Below are 18,800 nucleotides of genomic sequence, written 5' to 3'. Positions count from 1 at the left end.
GCATTCCATGAACTCACGACTCGCTGAGTAAAGAATCTACCCCTAACATCTGTCCTATACCTACCACCCCTTAATTTAAAGCTATGCCCCCTCATAATAGCTGACTCCATACGTGGAAAAAGGTTCTCATGGTCAACCCTATCTAAACCTCTAATCATCTTGTACACCTAAATGTCTCCTTCACTACCTTATCCAGTTGTGTTGCTACTATCAGGCCTGTGGATCTGTATGCCTAGATTCCTCCGTATGTTGATGCAACTATGGGTTCTGCCATTTATTGTATACTTAGCTCCGGCATTAGGTCTTGCAAAATAGATCACCTCACATTTGTTGAGATTAAACTCCATCTGCCATTTTGATACCCAATTCTCCAGCTTGTCTGTATTCTACTGTATCCTCTGGCAATCCTGCTCACTATCTGCAGCTCCCCCAATCTTTGTGTCATCCACAGACACCTACAAGTACCTACATTCACCTTCAGACAAACAGCAAACCCAAGAACAATGAGGGGTCCCAGCAGTGATCCCTTCAGAATACCATTGATCCAGAAAAATACCCTTCCACTGCCTTCTATGACTAAGCCAGTTCTGTATTCATCTCACTGGCTCACCAAAGATCCCATGTGACTTCACCTTTTGTATCAGCTTGGCATGAGTGACCTTGTCAAAGATTTTGCTAAAGTCATATAGACAACATCTACCACCCTGCCCTCATCAATCAGCTTTGTTACTTCCTCCAAAAACTCCATCACATTTGTGAGATACTTTCAAAGCAATACTGCCTATTGCTACAAATGTATATTTTTCCAAAAGTGAGTTCACCCTATCCCGAACAATCTTCTCCAGTAAAATCCCGACCACTGACGTAGGCTCACTGAATTGAATTTCCCAGATTATCCTGTTGCCTTTCTTAAACACAGGGGCAACATTGGCTATTTTCCAACCCTCTGGGACCTCACCTGTGATTAAACAGGTTACAAAGACTTTGTACAAAGCCCCAACAATTCCCTCACCTGCCTCCCTCAGTGTTCTAGATTAGATCCTATCAGGTCCTGGTCTACCTTAAAGCTTTCCAAAACACTCTACATTTCCTTTTTGATACTGACATGCTCTAAAATATCACCAAACCCTCCCCAAGTCTCATCATCACTATGTCCTTCTCCTTTGTGAACATCGATGCAAAACAGTCATTAAGGACTTCATGGATCCACTTCTCCAGATCCATGCATAAATTCCCTCATTTGTCCTTGAGTGGACCTACCCTTTACCTAGCTACCCTTTTGCTCCTTAAATATGTATAGAATACATCAGGGTTTTCCTTCATCTTGTTTGCCAAGGACATTTCATGGCTTCTCTTAGCCTTCCTCATACCTACTTTAAAATTGGATGCTAGCATCACTTTTAAAGTAGACACTAGGAGGGCTAAAAGGGACCATGAAAAGTCCTTGGCAACAGGATTAAGGAAAATCCCAAAGCATTCCATACATATATAAGGAGCAAGAGGGTAGGTTCACACAATATTCATTCCTGATGAAAGGCTTTTGCCCGAAAGGTCGATTTTCCTGTTCCTCGGATGCTGCCCGACCTGCTGTGCTTTTCCAGCACCACTCTAACCTTGACTCTGATCTCCAGCATCTGCAGTCCTCACTTTCACCTAGGTTCACAAAGTCACTGTCGTGGACACACATGCACAAATTCATGTGCTCATGCGCAGAAACCATCCAAACTCGCACAAACAAATAACCTACTGCTACATTTAGTAAAAGAACAACAGTTTGTGCTATTTGTGAAACCCTTTGGGCAGATTTCACCGTCCACCCAGTTCATTGCTTTCTCTCACACACCTTTCATCTCTTTCAAAAGTAACTGCTTTTATCTCCAATAGATAGCATGCAGTTGGCATGGTGGCTCAGTGGTTAGTACAGCTGCCTTGTAGTGCATGAGACCTAGGTTCAGTTCCAGCCTCAGGTGACTGTCAGTGTGGAGTTTGCACATTCTCTCCATGGCTGTATGAGTTTCTGCTAGGTGCTCTAGTTTCCTTCTGTGGTGCAAAGATGTGTAGGTGAGATGGATTGATGACAGTAAGTTGCCCATGGTGTTGAGGAATGTGTAGGGTAGGGGTGTGATGCTCTTCAGAGAGTCAGTGTGTACTTCTTGGGCTGAATAGCCTGTTTCCACACTGCAGAGATTCTAAGGATTTGCTTTTTGTTTTGTAAATATAAAATGCTGCGTTCAATGAAACAAGGGTTAGTAGTCCTGGAAAAGGTCCTCTTTGGTGACCCAATTATCAATGTTAAGTAAGGTACAGCTTGGTTAGTTGCAGAGTTAAACTACCGCTATATTTTCCAATGCTGTGGCTCAGCCCTGATGCTAAAATGAATGACATAGTAACAAGTGCAGACAGAAGCAATAGGGTTTTGAAAGATTAAATGAGTGGGCGAATGTGTGACAGATGGATTTCACCAGCATGACGTGTTACATTTTGGATGAAAAATAAGAGATAGATCTGAGTGTCAATAAAAAAGTGAAGAGCAAAAACCAGTGGAAGTCTAAAAAAATGCGAGAATCTGCACATATAATTCACTAAAAGGTAGCAGTCGGTTATAAAAACAAGAACAATTTAAATAGCTAATGCAATTTGCTCTTTTAATTAGAGGGCTGGAATATAAATTAGAAGAAGATTTTTGCTACAGTCGCACTAAATCATGGTGAGAACACAACAACTAATTGTGTGCAATATAAATTCAGAATGAAATGTCTTAGACAGATTTATCAATCTTGGAAGGAGATTCAATATTGATTCATCAGAATAAACCTGTGGCTCCCCAAGGATTCAACAATGAAACCAGGGTTATTCTTTAGCCTGTAGATACTTAAAGGGTGATTTGACTGTGGCTGATCAAATTTTGTAAGAATTGTTGGGCGATATAGTGATATAGTTGCAATAATGAGGGTCAGCTCAGAACAGAGTTGGTAAACGGAGTTAGTGGGTGGCACAGTGGCACAGTGGTTAGCACTGCTGCCCCACAGCGCCAGAGACCTGGTTCAATTCCCACCTCAGGCGACTGACTGTGTGGAGTTTGCACGTTCTCCCCGTGTCTGCGTGGGTTTCCTCCCACAGTCCAAAAATGTGCAGGTTAGGTAAATTGACCATGCTAAATTGCCCGTAGTGTTAGGGTGTAGGGGTAAATGTAGGGGAATGGGTCTGGATAGGTGGCGGGTCAGTGTGGACTTGATGGGCCGAAGGACCTGTTTCCACACTGTAAGTCATCTAAATAAAACAAAGACTGGGGTCAGCCTGTTAAGGCAAAAGGTTAGGAAACAGGAAGGGTGGAACTCTTTTCCACAAAGATAAATAAACATTGAGTCAGTCAATCATTTTAAATGAGAGATCAATGGAGGTCTGCTACCTCAAGCGTCTTAAAGGAGATAGAGCCATGTTGGGTGTATGAACGTAGGGTGCAAATCAGTCAGCATCTTGGTAAATGGCATGGAACAAGCTCAGGGAACTGGGACTGAATGATTTACCCAGAGTAAGGGGTCTAAACAGATTAGACAGAAGTAAAGCTGTTCCCATTGGTGCAAGGATTAATGGGAGGCCAAATATTTAAAGTACGTGGTGAAAGAAACAATGGAGACATAGCGTTAGCTTTCTCACAGTGATGTTACACAGACAGATATTTGTGGGCTGGAGAAGACTTTCAGAAATTTACAATCCTTTTATTATACAGTCATGCAGTCATAGAACAATATAGCATGAAAACAGACCCTTCAGTCCAACTCATCCATGCTGACCAGTTAATCTAGTCCCATTTGCCAGCATTTGGCCCATATCCCTCTAAACCCTTCCTATTCATGTACCCATCCAGATGCTTTATTGTTAAAATATAGATCAATATAAGTCCTAGTTTCACCCTCTCCCTTCTGGATCTTTCACCGATCTAGAAACCAACTCTCTTGCTGGGAAAGGTCCACATAACCAGGAAAAGCAGTAAAAGAAAGTGAAACAAAAGGGGAGGAAATGAGAGAGGGACTGAATCAAAATGGAATCAGTGGGGAAAATAATGAACCCCAGCTCCTGCAGTGTCCACCTCTCTCTGAATGTTTTGAAAAAGACCCAACTCTTTGTTTTTTCGTAGACCATCACCAAATTAATAAATTAAAATACCAAAATGACAAAACACGGTGGGGGAAATGAGGGAGAGATTCAAACAACATGGCGCTGAAGGGGAGATAATGCACTGGAGTCCCACCTCTCTCTAAAGGTAATTCCCAATTCAGACATGACTGGGGTAGGTGGGATATGAATCTGCACCTTCTGGCCCTGATGAAGGGACACTGCTATTGCACCACAAGCCCCTTGAAGTCCCAGCTCTTTTCTTTCTCAACTGACACATTCAAGCGGACTATTCTCTGAAAAGGAAGGCGCAGGGTTACGGGGAGAAGGTGGGGAATGGCATTGCTCATTTGGAGAGTCAGCACAGCCACAACTGGGCAGAATGGCCTCCTTCAGCACCGTATCCACTCTATGAAGCTGTGAGGAGCTCAGGTGTGATCCCATTTGTTTCCTGATGACAGACTTTTGCCCGAAACGTCAACTTTCCTGCTCCTCGGATGCTGCCTGACCTGCTATGCTTTTCCAACACCACTCAAATCTTGACTCCTATCTGAGGCAGTCTAGCTTGGAGTAGGGATAGTTCAGTGCTCTGGGCTCACGCTACCAGGAACTGGATTGAAACTGGCTACACTGAGTCCACATAGGATCCTTACAGAGAGGGAGAAAAAGAGTTTGAACCCATCAGTCAGACTCAAGTTGCACAGGGCCAATTGCTCATCATGTCCAAGATCCAATTTTGCTTTCCAGAAGGCAGCATTACCTTTGATCGGTGGATTTCCCCCTTATCGTCTTCGCCGCCGACTCCGAGGATTTTCCTACTCTTCAGCCGGCTCACGAGGTCAGTCTGGCTGTGCTTCTTCAGCAGGGAGCCGTGTGGTTTGACAGCCATCCTTGTTTTCCCCACTCCGCCTCCTTACTCCGGGACACTAGTGTCTCCTGTCACAAACCTAAACCTGAAACACAAAAGCAAAGAGAGAGCTCGGGGGTTTTTATCCTGAGGTGCAGTGGTAACAGAGAGTGTATTCATTATTTAATATCAAATTGATCTATTATTTATAATACTTAAGTACTAAAACCAGCTCAGGCTTTCAGCCACAACCCCCTGAAGTCTTGCATTTGCCTTAAAATGTGATACAATTGCTGTATTACAGTTTTATTAACTTCCATCGACAAAGCATCCTTCATTACCTTAGACATCGCAGAGATTCACAGCCAGTCAGCGGTTTTAGAAGTAATAAATAGAAAATGCTGGAAATACTCAGCAGCTTCTGCGGAGTGAGAAATGGGGTTGTTGTATCAAATTGTATACCTTGACTAGAGCTGCAATTTTGTTGAACAAGTCACAGATCTGAAACATCAACTTTGTTTCTCTCTCTACAGAATGCCGTCAGACCCCAACATTTCCAACACTTTCTGCTTTTAAGTTAGATTTCTGGCATCCGCGGTGTTGTATTTCTTTAAGGGTTTTTGAAGTAGTTATTTTTATTTATGGGGTCTGGGACAGGATTTATTATAAATCCCTAGCTGCCTTTGAGAAGGTCCTGCCTTCGAATCGATTCTGTCCACCTGCAGTAGGTTAACACACAATGCCCTTAGGGAAGGAATTCCAGGAGTTTGACCCAGCGATAGTGAAGGAATGGTGCTGTATTTCCAGGTTAAGACTGTGAGTGTCTTAGAGGGGAATGTTTGGGTGGTAGTGTTCCCATATGTCTGCTGCCCTTGTCCTTCTCGGAACTTGTTGTTGGGGGTTTGGAAGGTGCTATCTGAGGAGCCTTGGTCAGATGTCACATGACACCAGGTTATAGTCCAACAGGTTTATTTGCAGTGCTTGTGACGAAAGCCTCTGATTTCAAATAAAACTGCTCATAGAATCCCTGAGGTTTGGGAACAGCCACTCGGCCCAACAAATCCACACTGATCCTTGGAAGAGTAACCCACCCAGACCCATTCCCCTAACTAATGCACCTAACCTACACACCCCTGAACACTATGTGCAATTTAGCATGATCAATTCACCTAACCTGCACAGTTTTGGATTGTAAGAGGAAACTGGAGCACCCAGAGGAAACCCACGCAGACACTGGGAGAACGTGCAAACTCCACACAGACAGTCACCCGAGGGTGGAATTGAACCCAGGTTCCTGGTGCTCTGAGACAGCAGTGCTAACTACTGAGCCACTGTGCCGCCCAGGTGTTAGGCAACCTCTGACCTCATCCACCTGAGTCTAACACCAGCACCGCCACATTTAGGGAGCCTTGGTACATTTCTACAGTGTATCGTGTAAATGGCATGCACTGCTGCTACTGAATGATAGTCCAGTTGCTGTTATAATGGGAGAAATGTAGCAACAAGTTTGCACACAGAAAGATCTCACAGTCAGCAGTGTGATGATAAGCAGATAATTTACTTTCAACTGAATGCCTGAGGGGTTGGTGCGGGGGGATGTGGTGCTGATGATAAATATTAACCAGGACACAAGAAAGAGGCCCCTTCGAAATAGTCCCATGCATTCTTTTACGTGCATCTGACAGAGCATGTATGGCCATGCTCTGAACACTCATCTGGAAGGACTGTGCCTCCAACAATGTAGCACCCTCACAGCTCTGCACCGGGAGAGTCAGCCGGGATTTTACGCTCATGTGGGATTAGCGAAACATCCGCCCCCCCCAACCCCTCCCCAACCACAACAAGCCTTGGTAGGGGAAAACAATAATAAATGCACAAGTGCTGTCCCAAAGTCAGCTAGTCGCTTCTGAAGATCAGCAACGTGAAGGTTATGAGGCAAATGAAGCCTGGGGCTCACATCAAAGGTCGTGGTGCATTTCTGCTTAACATTTACAGAACTAAAGGGCGAATTTCAGCACGGGCAGCGCACATGATTCAAAGCAATTCCCAGTGATAGTTAAATTCTACATCGAAGACATCAAGAAGCTCGGCTTAATATGCTTTGGGATCCAGCATTATCTGCAAGCTTCAGTCTTACAGCACCCCATCAATAATTGTTTTGTTTCTCCCATTTTGTGAATTGGTTTCTAAATGTCATGGCTCCTATCTGTTCTGGTGGCAACCTAGAAAAGGAAGACCTACAGTACTGGGAAACCTAATGGAGCCTGAGGCAACACCAGTTAAATGGCAGAATTAGTCATGAAGCAGCTTCAGAGAATAACGTAAAACCAGATCCAACTGAAGCTGTTTGCTAACTGTACAAATATTCTGGTTGTTTCTGTGAAACGTTTCATCCTTTTTATTCCCCACCACCCCTGCCACAGGCTTTAACCCTTTCTTTAAAGCTACTTCAATGGCATTCAAAATGCTTTGGGACACTCTGAGGCCATGAAAGGTGCTATATAAATGCCGGATAGTCACCCTTCCTGTTCACTCCTGCTGTGGAAGAACTCTAAAGAAGTTAGGTTGGGACATAGAACATGGGAGCCAGTGGAGGCCATTTGACCCATTGAGCACTTTAGCAGGAAGAATAGAGGTGTAGACTATTTTATAAAGGTCTGCAAAAATCTGAAGCACAAAGGGACTTAGGAGTCCTAGTTCAGGATTCTCTTAAGGTTAACATGCAGGTTCGGTTCGCAGTTAGGAAGGCAAATGTGATGTTAGCATTCATTACAAAGGGGCGAGAATACAAGAGCAGGGATGCACTGCTAAGGCTATATGAGGCTCTGGTCAGACTGCATTTGGCATATTGTGAGCAATTTTGTGTCCCGTATCTAAGGAAGGATGTGCTGGCCTTGGAGAGGGGCCCAGAGGAGGTTTCCAAGAATGATCCTGGGAATGAAGAGCTTGTCATTTGAGGAACAACCGAAGACTGTTGGTCTTCACTTGGTGGAGTTGAGAAGGATGAGGGGGAGATGTGACTAAAACTTGCAAAAATAGAAGATCTTGTTGGGTTTTTGTGTTCTTAATGATTTCCGACGCAACAACTCAGCTTCCAGCTCTCGGAATATGGAATTCCAAAGATTCACCACCCTCTGAATGAAGGATTCCTCTTTAACTCCATCCTAAATGAGCTCCCTTTGAGACTGTGTACCTTCGGATCCAGGTCCCCCTTCCCCTAGCCATCGAGCAGAAACAACCTTTCGCCATCCACTTTGTTGAACTCTTTACAAATTTCTCTTCCTCCTCTGTGTTTGAATTCAGTCCACACTAATGTGAAGAAAGTCTCTCCTCCTTGCAGGTTTCCACTGTGAGATAGGTTTGCTCAGCGCTGTTCCTATTTCTAAGACACATACATTGGTTCATAACTGACATGCATATCGTGACATACCAGTGAGAACTGTAAGATTAATTGCTGTGGGCAGTAGGAGTTTTTGGAGTCATGTTAATGTCACCAGGCTAGTAATTCACTAGCTCAAACCCATGCCTTGAGAACATGTGTTCAAATCCTACTGCGTTAGATTTTTATATTCAATTAATAAATCTGAAAGATTAAGTTCGGTTCGCAGTTAGGAAGGCAAATGTGATGTTAGCATTCATTACAAGGGGGCGAGAATACAAGAGCAGGGATGCACTGCTACGGCTATATGAGGCTCTGGCCAGACTGCATTTGGCATATTGTGAGCAATTTTGTGTCCCGTATCTAAGGAAGGATGTGCTGGCCTTGGAGAGGGGCCCAGAGGAGGTTTCCAAGAATGATCCTGGGAATGAAGAGCTTGTCATTTGAGGAACAACCGAAGACTGAAGATCCCATTTAGTTTACTAATACTCATCAGGGAAGGATACCGACTGTCCTTATCTGGCCTGGCCCACTTGTAACTCAAAGCCCACAGCAATGTAGCTGTCTCCTATCTGCCCTTTGCAAAACCCGAGCAATGTACCCAGTCTAAAGGTAACTGGGCAACGAGTGCTGGCCAGCCCAGTGGCAGCAAAATCTCATGAAAGAATTAGGACCAAAGGTAGGAATATCATACTTGCACAGTGCCAAGCGTACTTCTGAATTTAATCTTCAGGTACCTTACAATCCACGTAGTTCAAATTCCCTTCCACTGCTAGGGCTGAAGGTGCACCATAACTCGATGTTCTTTCCCTCAGTTTGATCAGGGGTGATGGCATCAGGGATCCAGACATAGGGGCATTGTCCAACCTTCAGAGAGATCGTGTAAGTGTCCATTCTTCGTGTGTGATCCTAGCCCATTGGGGTCAGCAAACCACTTGATCAGGGTATGTTTTATAGGTGATCCCAAACTGGCCTCATCTGACCAGCATTTAGATTCATAGAATCACAGAGATCTGCAGTCCAGAAAAACACCCTTCAGCCCATCGATTCTACACCGGTCAAAAATGGCCACCAAACTACTGGATTCCCGTTTTCCAACACTTGACCCATAACCTTGCATACCTTGACATCGCAAGTGCATGTCTAAATACTTGTTAAACATGATGAGGGTTTCAGTCTCTGCCACATTTTCAGACAGTGAGATTAAGATACTCACCACCCTCAGAGTGAAAAAGAATTCTCACAACTCCTTGAAACCTCTTACTTTTAATCTATGTCCCTGGTTATTGAAATCTCCCAACAATGGGAAGCATTTCTTCTTGTCTATCCCACCCTGCATTTCTCGTAATTGAATACATCTCAACCATGTTCCTCTGTTCCAAGGAGAACAAACTCGGTCTATCCAATCTCTTTTCGTAATTACAACCCTCCAACCCAGGCAACTTCCTGGTAAATCTTCTCCGCACCCTCTCCAGTGTAACCACATCCTGCTGATAATGTGGATTCCAGAAATGCACACAATTCTCTAGCTGTGGAACAACCAATGTTTTATATAGGTGAAAGTGAGGACTGCAGACGCAATTAGAGTCAAGATTAGAGTGGTGCTGGAAATGTGCAGCAGGTCGGGCAGCATCCGAGGAGCAGGAAAATCGACTTTTCGGGCAGGAGCCCTTCATCAGGAATTTCCAACATTTTATATAGCTTCAGCCTAACATGCTCTTAAACTCTATGCCTCCCACCTTTCACCTTACATTAATGCTATAGTTCCTGAAGGTCACTGGATATTGAACAAAATCTGAACTTTTAGTTTAACCCACACCCTTCTGCCTCATTTCCACCCTGCTTCCAACATTCCATCCTTTCAAACTGTAGCACCCAGCCACTAGATGACAGGGAATCAACTTATGGATGCTCCTTTTCTCAGTATAGTGTGCCATTGCACTGGATAGTGAGAAAGAAAGGACTTGCATTTATATAGCACCTTTCTTAACCTCAGGACATTCCCAAAGCACCTGACAGGCAATGACATAGTCTGAATTGTAGGAATTGCTGTATGGTAGGAAACCCAGCTGGAGGCTTGTGCTCAGGAAGATCCCACAGAGAGCCACCCGATAATGAACCGATCTGTTTTAGTGATGCTGACCAAGGGATAACTTGACTAGGGAGAACTCCCCTGCTCTCCCTCGAAATAGTGCCACAGAAATCTCACTGTATCTGACCATAAAGGTCTCATCCAAAGACAGCACCTCTAACTATACAGCACTCCCTCAGCACCACGGCGTGAAAGTAATGCTGAGCATGCAGACCCAGAGCATAGACACACAATCTGCACTAAAGGAGCAAGAGAGACACATTTCCCGGTGCCATTCAGCGTCACTTTGTTGAGTAAAATACTGCTGATCTCCTATTATCTGCTTTTTTGCTGGGCCGGCAAGAGGAGTTTCCAAAGCTTGTGATAACATGGGAAGCTTTTAATTCAAATCAACAACAAAACAGGAAAGCAATTAAAAGCTTCTTCCACTGGGAGCTCAGGCTTTCACTGGCACTCGCCAGAGATAACAACTGATATAAATATTTCATGAGAGAGTCAAAGCGTTCTGCACATACCTTCTTACTTGTGGCCAGGATTCACGTAGAAGTTTCTAAATTTAACATGCTGTAATGATTCTCTTTCGCAGTGCTCCCAATGGCTGGTCTTGCGATGGGTTCTTGTGAGAGTTTGAGACAGACAGAAAGAGCGAGAGACAGGCAGAGACACAGCCTTACCTTAAAGTGTGGAATAGACGTGCAGCTCAGTGCACCCCTCTCATCTCCTTGCTGAAGTGACTTTTGTGAAAGGTTTCTCATGTGAATGCTCCCAACCTTCATTGTTGCACCTAATGCACTGGGACCACATGGTGGGGGGGTGGCAAAATATCTACCCAACTTCCCTTTGCAGAGCAACTCCCTTTGGGGTGGCATGGTGGCTCAGTGGTTAGCACTGCTGCCTCACAAGAGCCAGGGACCGAGGTTTTGATTCCAGCCTCGGGTGACTGTCTGTCTGGGGGTTTGCACATTTTCCCCGTATCTACGTGGATTTCATCTGGGTGCTCCAGTTTCCTCCCACAGTCCAAAGATGTGCAAGTTAGGTGAACTGGTCATGCTAAATTGCCCATAGTGTTAGGTGCATTAGTCAGGGGTAAATATCGGGTAGGGTAATGGGTGTGGGTGGGTTGCTCTTTGGAGGGTTGGCGTCGATTTGTTGGGCCAAATGGCCTGTTTCCATACTGTAGGGAATCTAATCTAATCTCATAAACTCCAGCCTGACTGGCTGTGCCTGCAACAAACAAATGAAGCAAAATAATGTCTGCATTTCCTAAACCAGCATGGACTCCTGTGGACTTTACCTTGACATTAAAGCCTTCACTGCTTTATGCAAATACTTTTAAGGTCTCACATCTTCTCTGTTTCCGTATTGCCCTCCACTCCATTTGACCTATGAGAGATCCACTCTCCTCCAAATCTGGCTTTTTGGGCATTGTGTTGGACCTGCTCTGGAACTTACTCGCAAAACATCTTCCACATCCCTCTTCCCCTCTAAGAAGCTCCTCAGAAAGGTATCTCTAATGAACAAACATTTGGACACTTGTGCTAATGTCTCCTTTTGTGACTCATTGTCAAATATTGATTAATAATGCTCCTGTGAAATGCTTTGGGATTTGCACTGTATCGAAGGTGCTTTATGAATGCAACTTTTTTGTTTCTGAATTTGGTTAATGGGGCTGTTCAAAAAGGTAACGTAATGCACTTCCTTGTATATAGTCTGGAAGGGATATGTGTCTGAGCATGTTTCAACACTATTAATTATTGTTTTCTAAGGAACAAGAGGCTTATGTCATTTTCTCTCTCTACGTCTGTCAGTCTCTCTTTTTATTCATTATCTGATGATAAATCTGACACTGGGTTACTGCTTCTTTAGCAATACCCAGTAAAGAGGGTCTTGCTCAACTTGAGGTAATTTTCCCAGCCCCTGGCCATTCTGTGGCCTTTTTCATAGCATGGTGCTACCCCGGCACACCCTGGGCAGCAGCTTTTGTGACCACACAGCACATTTGGTCACCTCGTATGGTCTGAGCCAGAAGGTCATGTGTTTAAGTCCTGCTGTGGGCATTCAGTGCAACAAGCCAAACTGATGATCCAGTGCTGTGTGGAAGGTGTTAGCAGTACTGCCATTCAGATGAGTCTTAAAACAAGCTTGTGCCTGCCCTGTCAGAGATCCCAAGATGGTATATAGATGTAAAGAGCAAAGGTATTCTCCCTGATGTTGGACCAGCCAAAATGTATCCCTCATTTGACGTCAGAAAAAACAAATTATGTGGTCGTTGTGGAAGCTTCCTGCATGAAAATTGGCACTTATTCCTTACACAGCAACAGTGATTCATAGAAACCCTGCCATGTGGGAGCAGGCCATTCAGCCCATTGAGTGCACACTGACACTCCAAAGAACATCTCACCCATGCTCACCCCATCACCCTGTATTTCCCATGGCTTACCCACCTAACCTGCACATTCCTGGACAACTTAGCATGGCCATTCCACCTAACCTGCACATCTTTGGACTGTGGGAGGAAATCATAGCACCCTGGAGGAAACCCATGCAGGCACGGAGAGAACGTGCAAACTCCACACAGAGACAGTTGCCCGGGGGGTGGAATCGAGTCAGGGTCCCTGGTGCTGTGAGGCAGCAGTGCTGACAACTGAACCTCCGTGCAACTATACTTCAAATGTAAAACTACATTGTTGGCTGTAGGTCTGAGATAGCAAATTCTGGATTAGTGGTGCTGGAAGAGCACAGCAGTTCAGGCAGTATCCAAGTAGCTTCGAAATCGACGTTTCGGGCAAAAGCCCTTCATCAGGAATAAAGGCAGTGAGCCTGAAGCGTGGAGAGATAAGCTAGAGGAGGGTGGGGCTGGGGAGAAAGTAGCATAGAGTACAATGGGTGAGTGGGGGAGAGGATGAAGGTGATAGGTCAAGGAGGAGAGGGTGGAGTGGATAGGTGGAAAAGGAGATAGGCAGGTAGGACAAGTCCGGACAAGTCATGGGGACAGTTACTGAGCTGGAAGTTTAGAACTAGGGTGAGGTGGGGGAAGGGGAAATGAGGAAACTGTTGAAGTCCACATTGATGCCCTGGGGTTGAAATGTTCTGAGGCGGAAGATGAGGCGGTCTTCCTCCAGGCGTCTGGTGGTGAGGGAGCGGCAGTGAAGGAGGCCCAGGACCTCCATGTCCTCGGCAGAGTGGGAGGGGGAGTTGAAATGTTGGGCCACGGGGTGGTGTGGTTGATTGGTGCGGGTGTCCCGGAGATGTTCCCTAAAGCGCTCTGCTTGGAGGCGCCCAGTCTCCCCAATGTAGAGGAGACCGCATTGGGAGCAACGGATACAATAAATGATATTAGTAGATGTGCAAGTAAAACTTTGATGGATGTGGAAGGCTCCTTTAGGGCCTTGGATAAAGGTGAGGGAGGAGGTGTGGGCGCAGGTTTTACAGTTCCTGCGGTGGCAGGGGAAAGTGCCAGGATTGGAGGGTGGGTTGTTTGGATAGCAAATGCACGTTTTTCTTCTCATTAGTGAGAGCTTGCTGTGCTTTACGATGGATGTGTGGCTGAACTTGTGGCAGTTGTATGTTTACAGTTGCAGTAGGAAAAGGAAGTTTCTTTTTTGTGGTTTGTGATGTTCCATGCTTATACTGGGTGGTGACCTTTCTGATCTTTCGCTGTTCTAAGATACAGAAACAGAACTGAAATCCACTGCAGCTTGAGGCTAACAATCTCTGTGCAGTTCGGAGGGAACTCTGCACTATTGGAGGTGCTGTCTTTCAGATGAGATATTGGAGTGAGATTCCGTCTCAGGTGCAGGTGAAAGATCCAACAGCAACTGTGTCATGGAGGTGGAGGGGAAAAGCCTGATATCTTGGACAACATTCATCCTTCAGTCAGCACCCCTAGAACAGATGATCTGACTGTTTCCATAATGCTGTTTGTGGGATCTTGCTGTGCACACATTGACTGCTGCATTTCTTGCATTCCAACAGAGACTACAGTCCCAAAGCCTGTCCACCATCTACAAGGCACAAGTCAGGAGTGTGATGGAATACTCCCCACTTGCCTGGATGGGTGCAGCTCCAACAACACTCAAGAAGACTGACACCATCCAGGACAAAGCAACCCGCTTGATTGGCACCACATCCATCACCATAAACTTTTGCCCCCTCCATCACCAATGCACAGTGCGAACAGTGTGCCCCATCTACATTAAGATGCATTACAACAACTTGCCAAGCAGCCTTAGACAGCACCTTCCAAACTTGCGACCTCTATCACCTGGATGTACAAATGGCAGCAGATGTAAGTCCCCCTCCAAGCCGCACACCATCATGACTTGGAAATATATCATTGTTCCTTCACTATCATTGGGTCAAAATCCTGGAACTTACAGAGTCATACAATCCAACTAGTCCATGCTGGAGTTAAGTTAGTCCCACCTGCCTGCGCTTGGCTCATATTCCTCAACACATTTTTTATTCATGTACTTATCTAAATATCTTTTAAATGTTGTACTGTACCCACATCCACCACTTCCTCTGGAAATTCATTCCACACGCAAACCACTATCTGTGTAAAAAAAATTGCCCTTCATATCCTTTTTAAATCTCTCTCCTCCCCACCCTAGGAAAAAGATGCTTGACATTCACCATACCTATTTATAGCCCTCATTACTTTATGAACCTCTATAAGATCTCTAACAGCCTCCTACATTCCAGAGAAAAATGTCCCAGCCTTTCCAACCTCTCGGGACAACTCAAACTGTCCATTCCTGACGACGTCCTGGTAGATCTCTTCTGAACCCTCTACAGCCTCACAATATCCTTTCTACAATATGGAGATCAGAACTGGACACAGTACTCCAGAAGAGGCCTTACCAAAGTACTGTACAACCTTAATATAACTTACCCATCTAATAGTATTGAAGGTGTAACTGCACTGAATGTACTGCAACAGTTCAAGAAGGAAACTTACCCCCACCTTCTCAAGGGCAGTTAGGGATGAGCAATAAATGCTAGCCTAGCCTATAATGCCCACATCCTACTAACAAACAAGTAAAAACACTGCACTTCAGTGTAATATACTTAGAGACATAGGGAAGCAACACAGGGTGCTATATCAATGGAAGACTGTTTACAGTCGACAGTACTCAGAAGGTAGGCATTTAAATTGATGCCTCAATAAAGTTAAAAATCACACAACATCAGGTTATAGTCCAACAGGTTTAATTGGAAGCACACCAGCTTTTGGAGCATCGCTCCTTCATCACTATAACCTGGTGTTGTGGGATTTTTAACTTTGTTCACCCCAGTCCAACACAGGCATCTCCAAATCATGCCTCAATAAAAGCCCCGAGGAAGCTTCCTTGGATTCAAAACGTTAATTCTGATTTCTCTCCACAGCTGCTGCCAGACCTGCCGAGCTTTTCCAGCAATTTCTGTTTTTGTGTCCATAAAGGTTGTAGTATCTACTGGATTATTAATCTAGTAGATCACCGAGGAACCTAACGAGCTTTCTGTTCCTGAAGCATTCGAACAAAACAGCAGAGACTCAGACAAACATTTTTCTCTTCCGAGTAACACACAGCCTCCTGTTCCCCGCCACCTGCTTGTCTTGTTTATTTATTTTTCATTACAGACTCAGCTTGACGCGGGAGCTGCAGCTGCAGACTCACCACGGGGTGTCAAACACGAAAATGGGAATTCAGGGAACCTCGAGTGAGAGGCAGTCGAGAACAGGTATGTGGGTCACCGGTAAGGGTTGCAATGTCTGCTGATGTCCTGGGGGGTAGCCAGATTGAAATTGCTTTCGTCCCAAGTTTTAAAATGAATAAAACAGTCGGAGTCCAGTCGACAACAAAATGGATCATTTTCCCCTTCGGAGTTTTCATTTCTTACCTTCTTGTGAAACAACAAAACAAGATCTTGTATTCATATATTGCCTTTAACTCAGGTAACCTGTGTTTATGTAGTGCCTTTAATATAATAAGTCCTGAGGCAAGAAGATTTAACTGGCATGCAACAATGTGTACAGCTGGTATCCAAAATTTTCTGCACAAATTCAACACAAAGGAGGGATGGAATAAATGGCTGTGAAAATAAAGACATTCCAGAGATTAGGGCTCATCTGAAGATGCTAGCACTCGTGGTGGTGTGGTTTAAAGTGGGGATGCTCAAGAGGTCAGAATTAGATGAGACCCTTGCAGGGATTTGAGAGTCTGGAGGAGATTACAGATAGAGGGGTGAGGCCATGGAGGGATTTAAAAACAAGGATGAAAATTGTAAAATTCAGTTGTTTTCAGACCAGGAGCCAATGTGGCTCCGGGAGGTGTTGGATATGGGATTAGGTGGAGGTTAGCTGCATCATTTATAATTTGATTCGATTCCACACAGTGTGTAAACAGGCTGTTTGGCTCAACAAGTCAACACCAACCCTCTGAAGAGTAACCCACCCAGACCCCTAACTTATATTTACCCCTGACTCATGCACCCAACACTATGGGCAATTTAGCATTACCAATTCACCTGACCTGCACATATTTGGATTGTGGGATGAAACCAGAGCAAACCCACACAGACACGGGGAGAATGTCCAAACTCCACATAGACAGTTGCCCGAGGTGGAAATCGAACCCAAGCGCCTGGCACTATGAGGCAGCAATGCTAACTACTGAGCCACCATGCTGCCCGAAACAACCCTTAGGAAGTTTAACTTTTCATTCCATCACTTTATCTTAAAGATCACAATTAGGAAATGAGAGTGTAATGGAGCATGGTATCATAGAATCCCTACAAAGTGGAAGCAGGCCATTTAGCCTATTGAGTCCACATCAACCCTCCAAAGAACAATCCCCCCCGCCCCCTGCATTCCCCATGACTTACCTATCTAGGCGACAAAGCCCCCCAGACACTATAGGCAACTTGGAGAAAGTGAGGCAACTACCATGGCCAATCTATCTAACCTGCACATCTTTGGACTGCGGAAGGAAACCAGAGCAGACACGGGGAGATTGTGTAAACTCCACACAGCCAGTCACTTGGGGTTGGAATTGTGAGGCAGCAGTGCTAACCACTTACCCAACCGTGGTACGAGTGGATAGCTCCAAGAATAGAGCTTAACATTCAATTGCATTACCATTACTGAATCCCTCACTACAAACATCCTGGGGGTTACCATTGACCAGAAACTCAATGGGACTAACCATATAAATATCATCCACAAAAGCGGGTCAGAGGCCAGAAACGTTGATGTAATGCATCTCCTGTCTCTCCAAAGCCTGTCTACCATCAACGTGGCACAGATCATGAGTGTAACTGATCACTCCACTCTTGCCTGGATGAGTGCAGCTCCAACAACGCTAGAGAAGCTCAACAAACCAGCCCATTTGACTGGTGCTCCAACTACCACCTTCAGCATTCATTCCTCTCAGCACTGATGCACAGTGGCAGCAGTGTGTGCTATTTACAAGATACACTGCAGCATACTTGCAGAGTGGTTAGCTCACTTGGCTGGACGGCTGGTTTGTGATGCAGAGTGAAACCAATAGAGAGCAGAGTCTAACATTTTGAGTCCAGTGACCTTTCTTCAGAACTGAGGAAGAAGGGTAATTGGACTCGAAAAATTAATTCTGCTTTCTCTCCACAGATGCTGACAGACATGCTGAGTTCCTCCAGCAATTCCTGTTTTTGTTTCCGATCTTCAGAAGCCACAGTTATTTGTTTTATTTTAAGGTTATGCTGAATGCATATAAAGCTCTGATCAGTGGCCCCAAGTGAATTATCGTGTATATCCTCTGAAGGAAGTGAGAGTCTTTGAGATGGTGCGGAAAAGATTGACCAGAATGGTTCCAGAGGTGGAGGATTTTAGCTACAAAGTTGGACTGGAGAACCTAGGGTTGTTTTTGTTGAAACAAAAAAATGATTGATAGAGGTCTATAGGTTAAAATGAGGTAAACAAGAAAGCAATGTCTCATTGGCTAATGGTACAGGAGTAGTGAACGCAGACTTAAGGTTTTGGGTGAAAGTTTCAGGGATTGCTTAAAGGGAGATGTAACTGCATTGGAGGCAGTTCAGGGAAGGTTCACTGGCTTAATTCCAAAGATGAAAGGCATGATTTGGAGATGCCAGTGTTGGACTGGGGTGTACAAAGTTAAAAAAAATCACACAACACTAGGTTGTAGACCAACAGGGTTTAATTGGAAGCATTAACTTTCAGAGTGCTGTTCCTTCCTCAGATGGTTGCCACAAGGAGCAGTGCTCTGAAAGCTAATGTATCCAATTAAACCCTGTTGGACTATAACCTGGTGTTGTGTGTTTTTTAAAGATGAAAGGCTTATTTTACGAGGTTAAAAATCACACAGCACCAGGTTATAGTCCAACAG

At 44.8% G+C, this 18,800-nt stretch overlaps 1 protein-coding gene across 2 annotated transcripts in view; it reads right to left on the bottom strand.

Moving 5' to 3' along the window:
• Nucleotides 1-11,060, bottom strand: part of LOC140489310 (tumor protein p53-inducible protein 11-like) — a 30,375-nt gene extending 19,315 nt beyond the window's left edge. For both annotated transcript variants that reach the window (XM_072588713.1, XM_072588714.1), the window contains exons 1-2: nucleotides 10,950-11,060; nucleotides 4,877-5,069 (exon numbers count right to left, since the gene is read on the bottom strand). In XM_072588713.1, the coding sequence (XP_072444814.1) occupies nucleotides 4,877-5,005 (129 nt within the window). In that variant the 5' untranslated portion in view covers nucleotides 5,006-5,069; nucleotides 10,950-11,060. The remainder of the gene's footprint in view (nucleotides 1-4,876; nucleotides 5,070-10,949) is intronic.
• Nucleotides 11,061-18,800: the final 7,740 nt, after the last annotated feature.

Source organism: Chiloscyllium punctatum, chromosome 18, assembly GCF_047496795.1.
Source record: "Chiloscyllium punctatum isolate Juve2018m chromosome 18, sChiPun1.3, whole genome shotgun sequence".
Classification (NCBI taxonomy): domain Eukaryota; kingdom Metazoa; phylum Chordata; class Chondrichthyes; order Orectolobiformes; family Hemiscylliidae; genus Chiloscyllium; species Chiloscyllium punctatum.
This window is presented reverse-complemented; position numbering and strand designations above follow the sequence as displayed.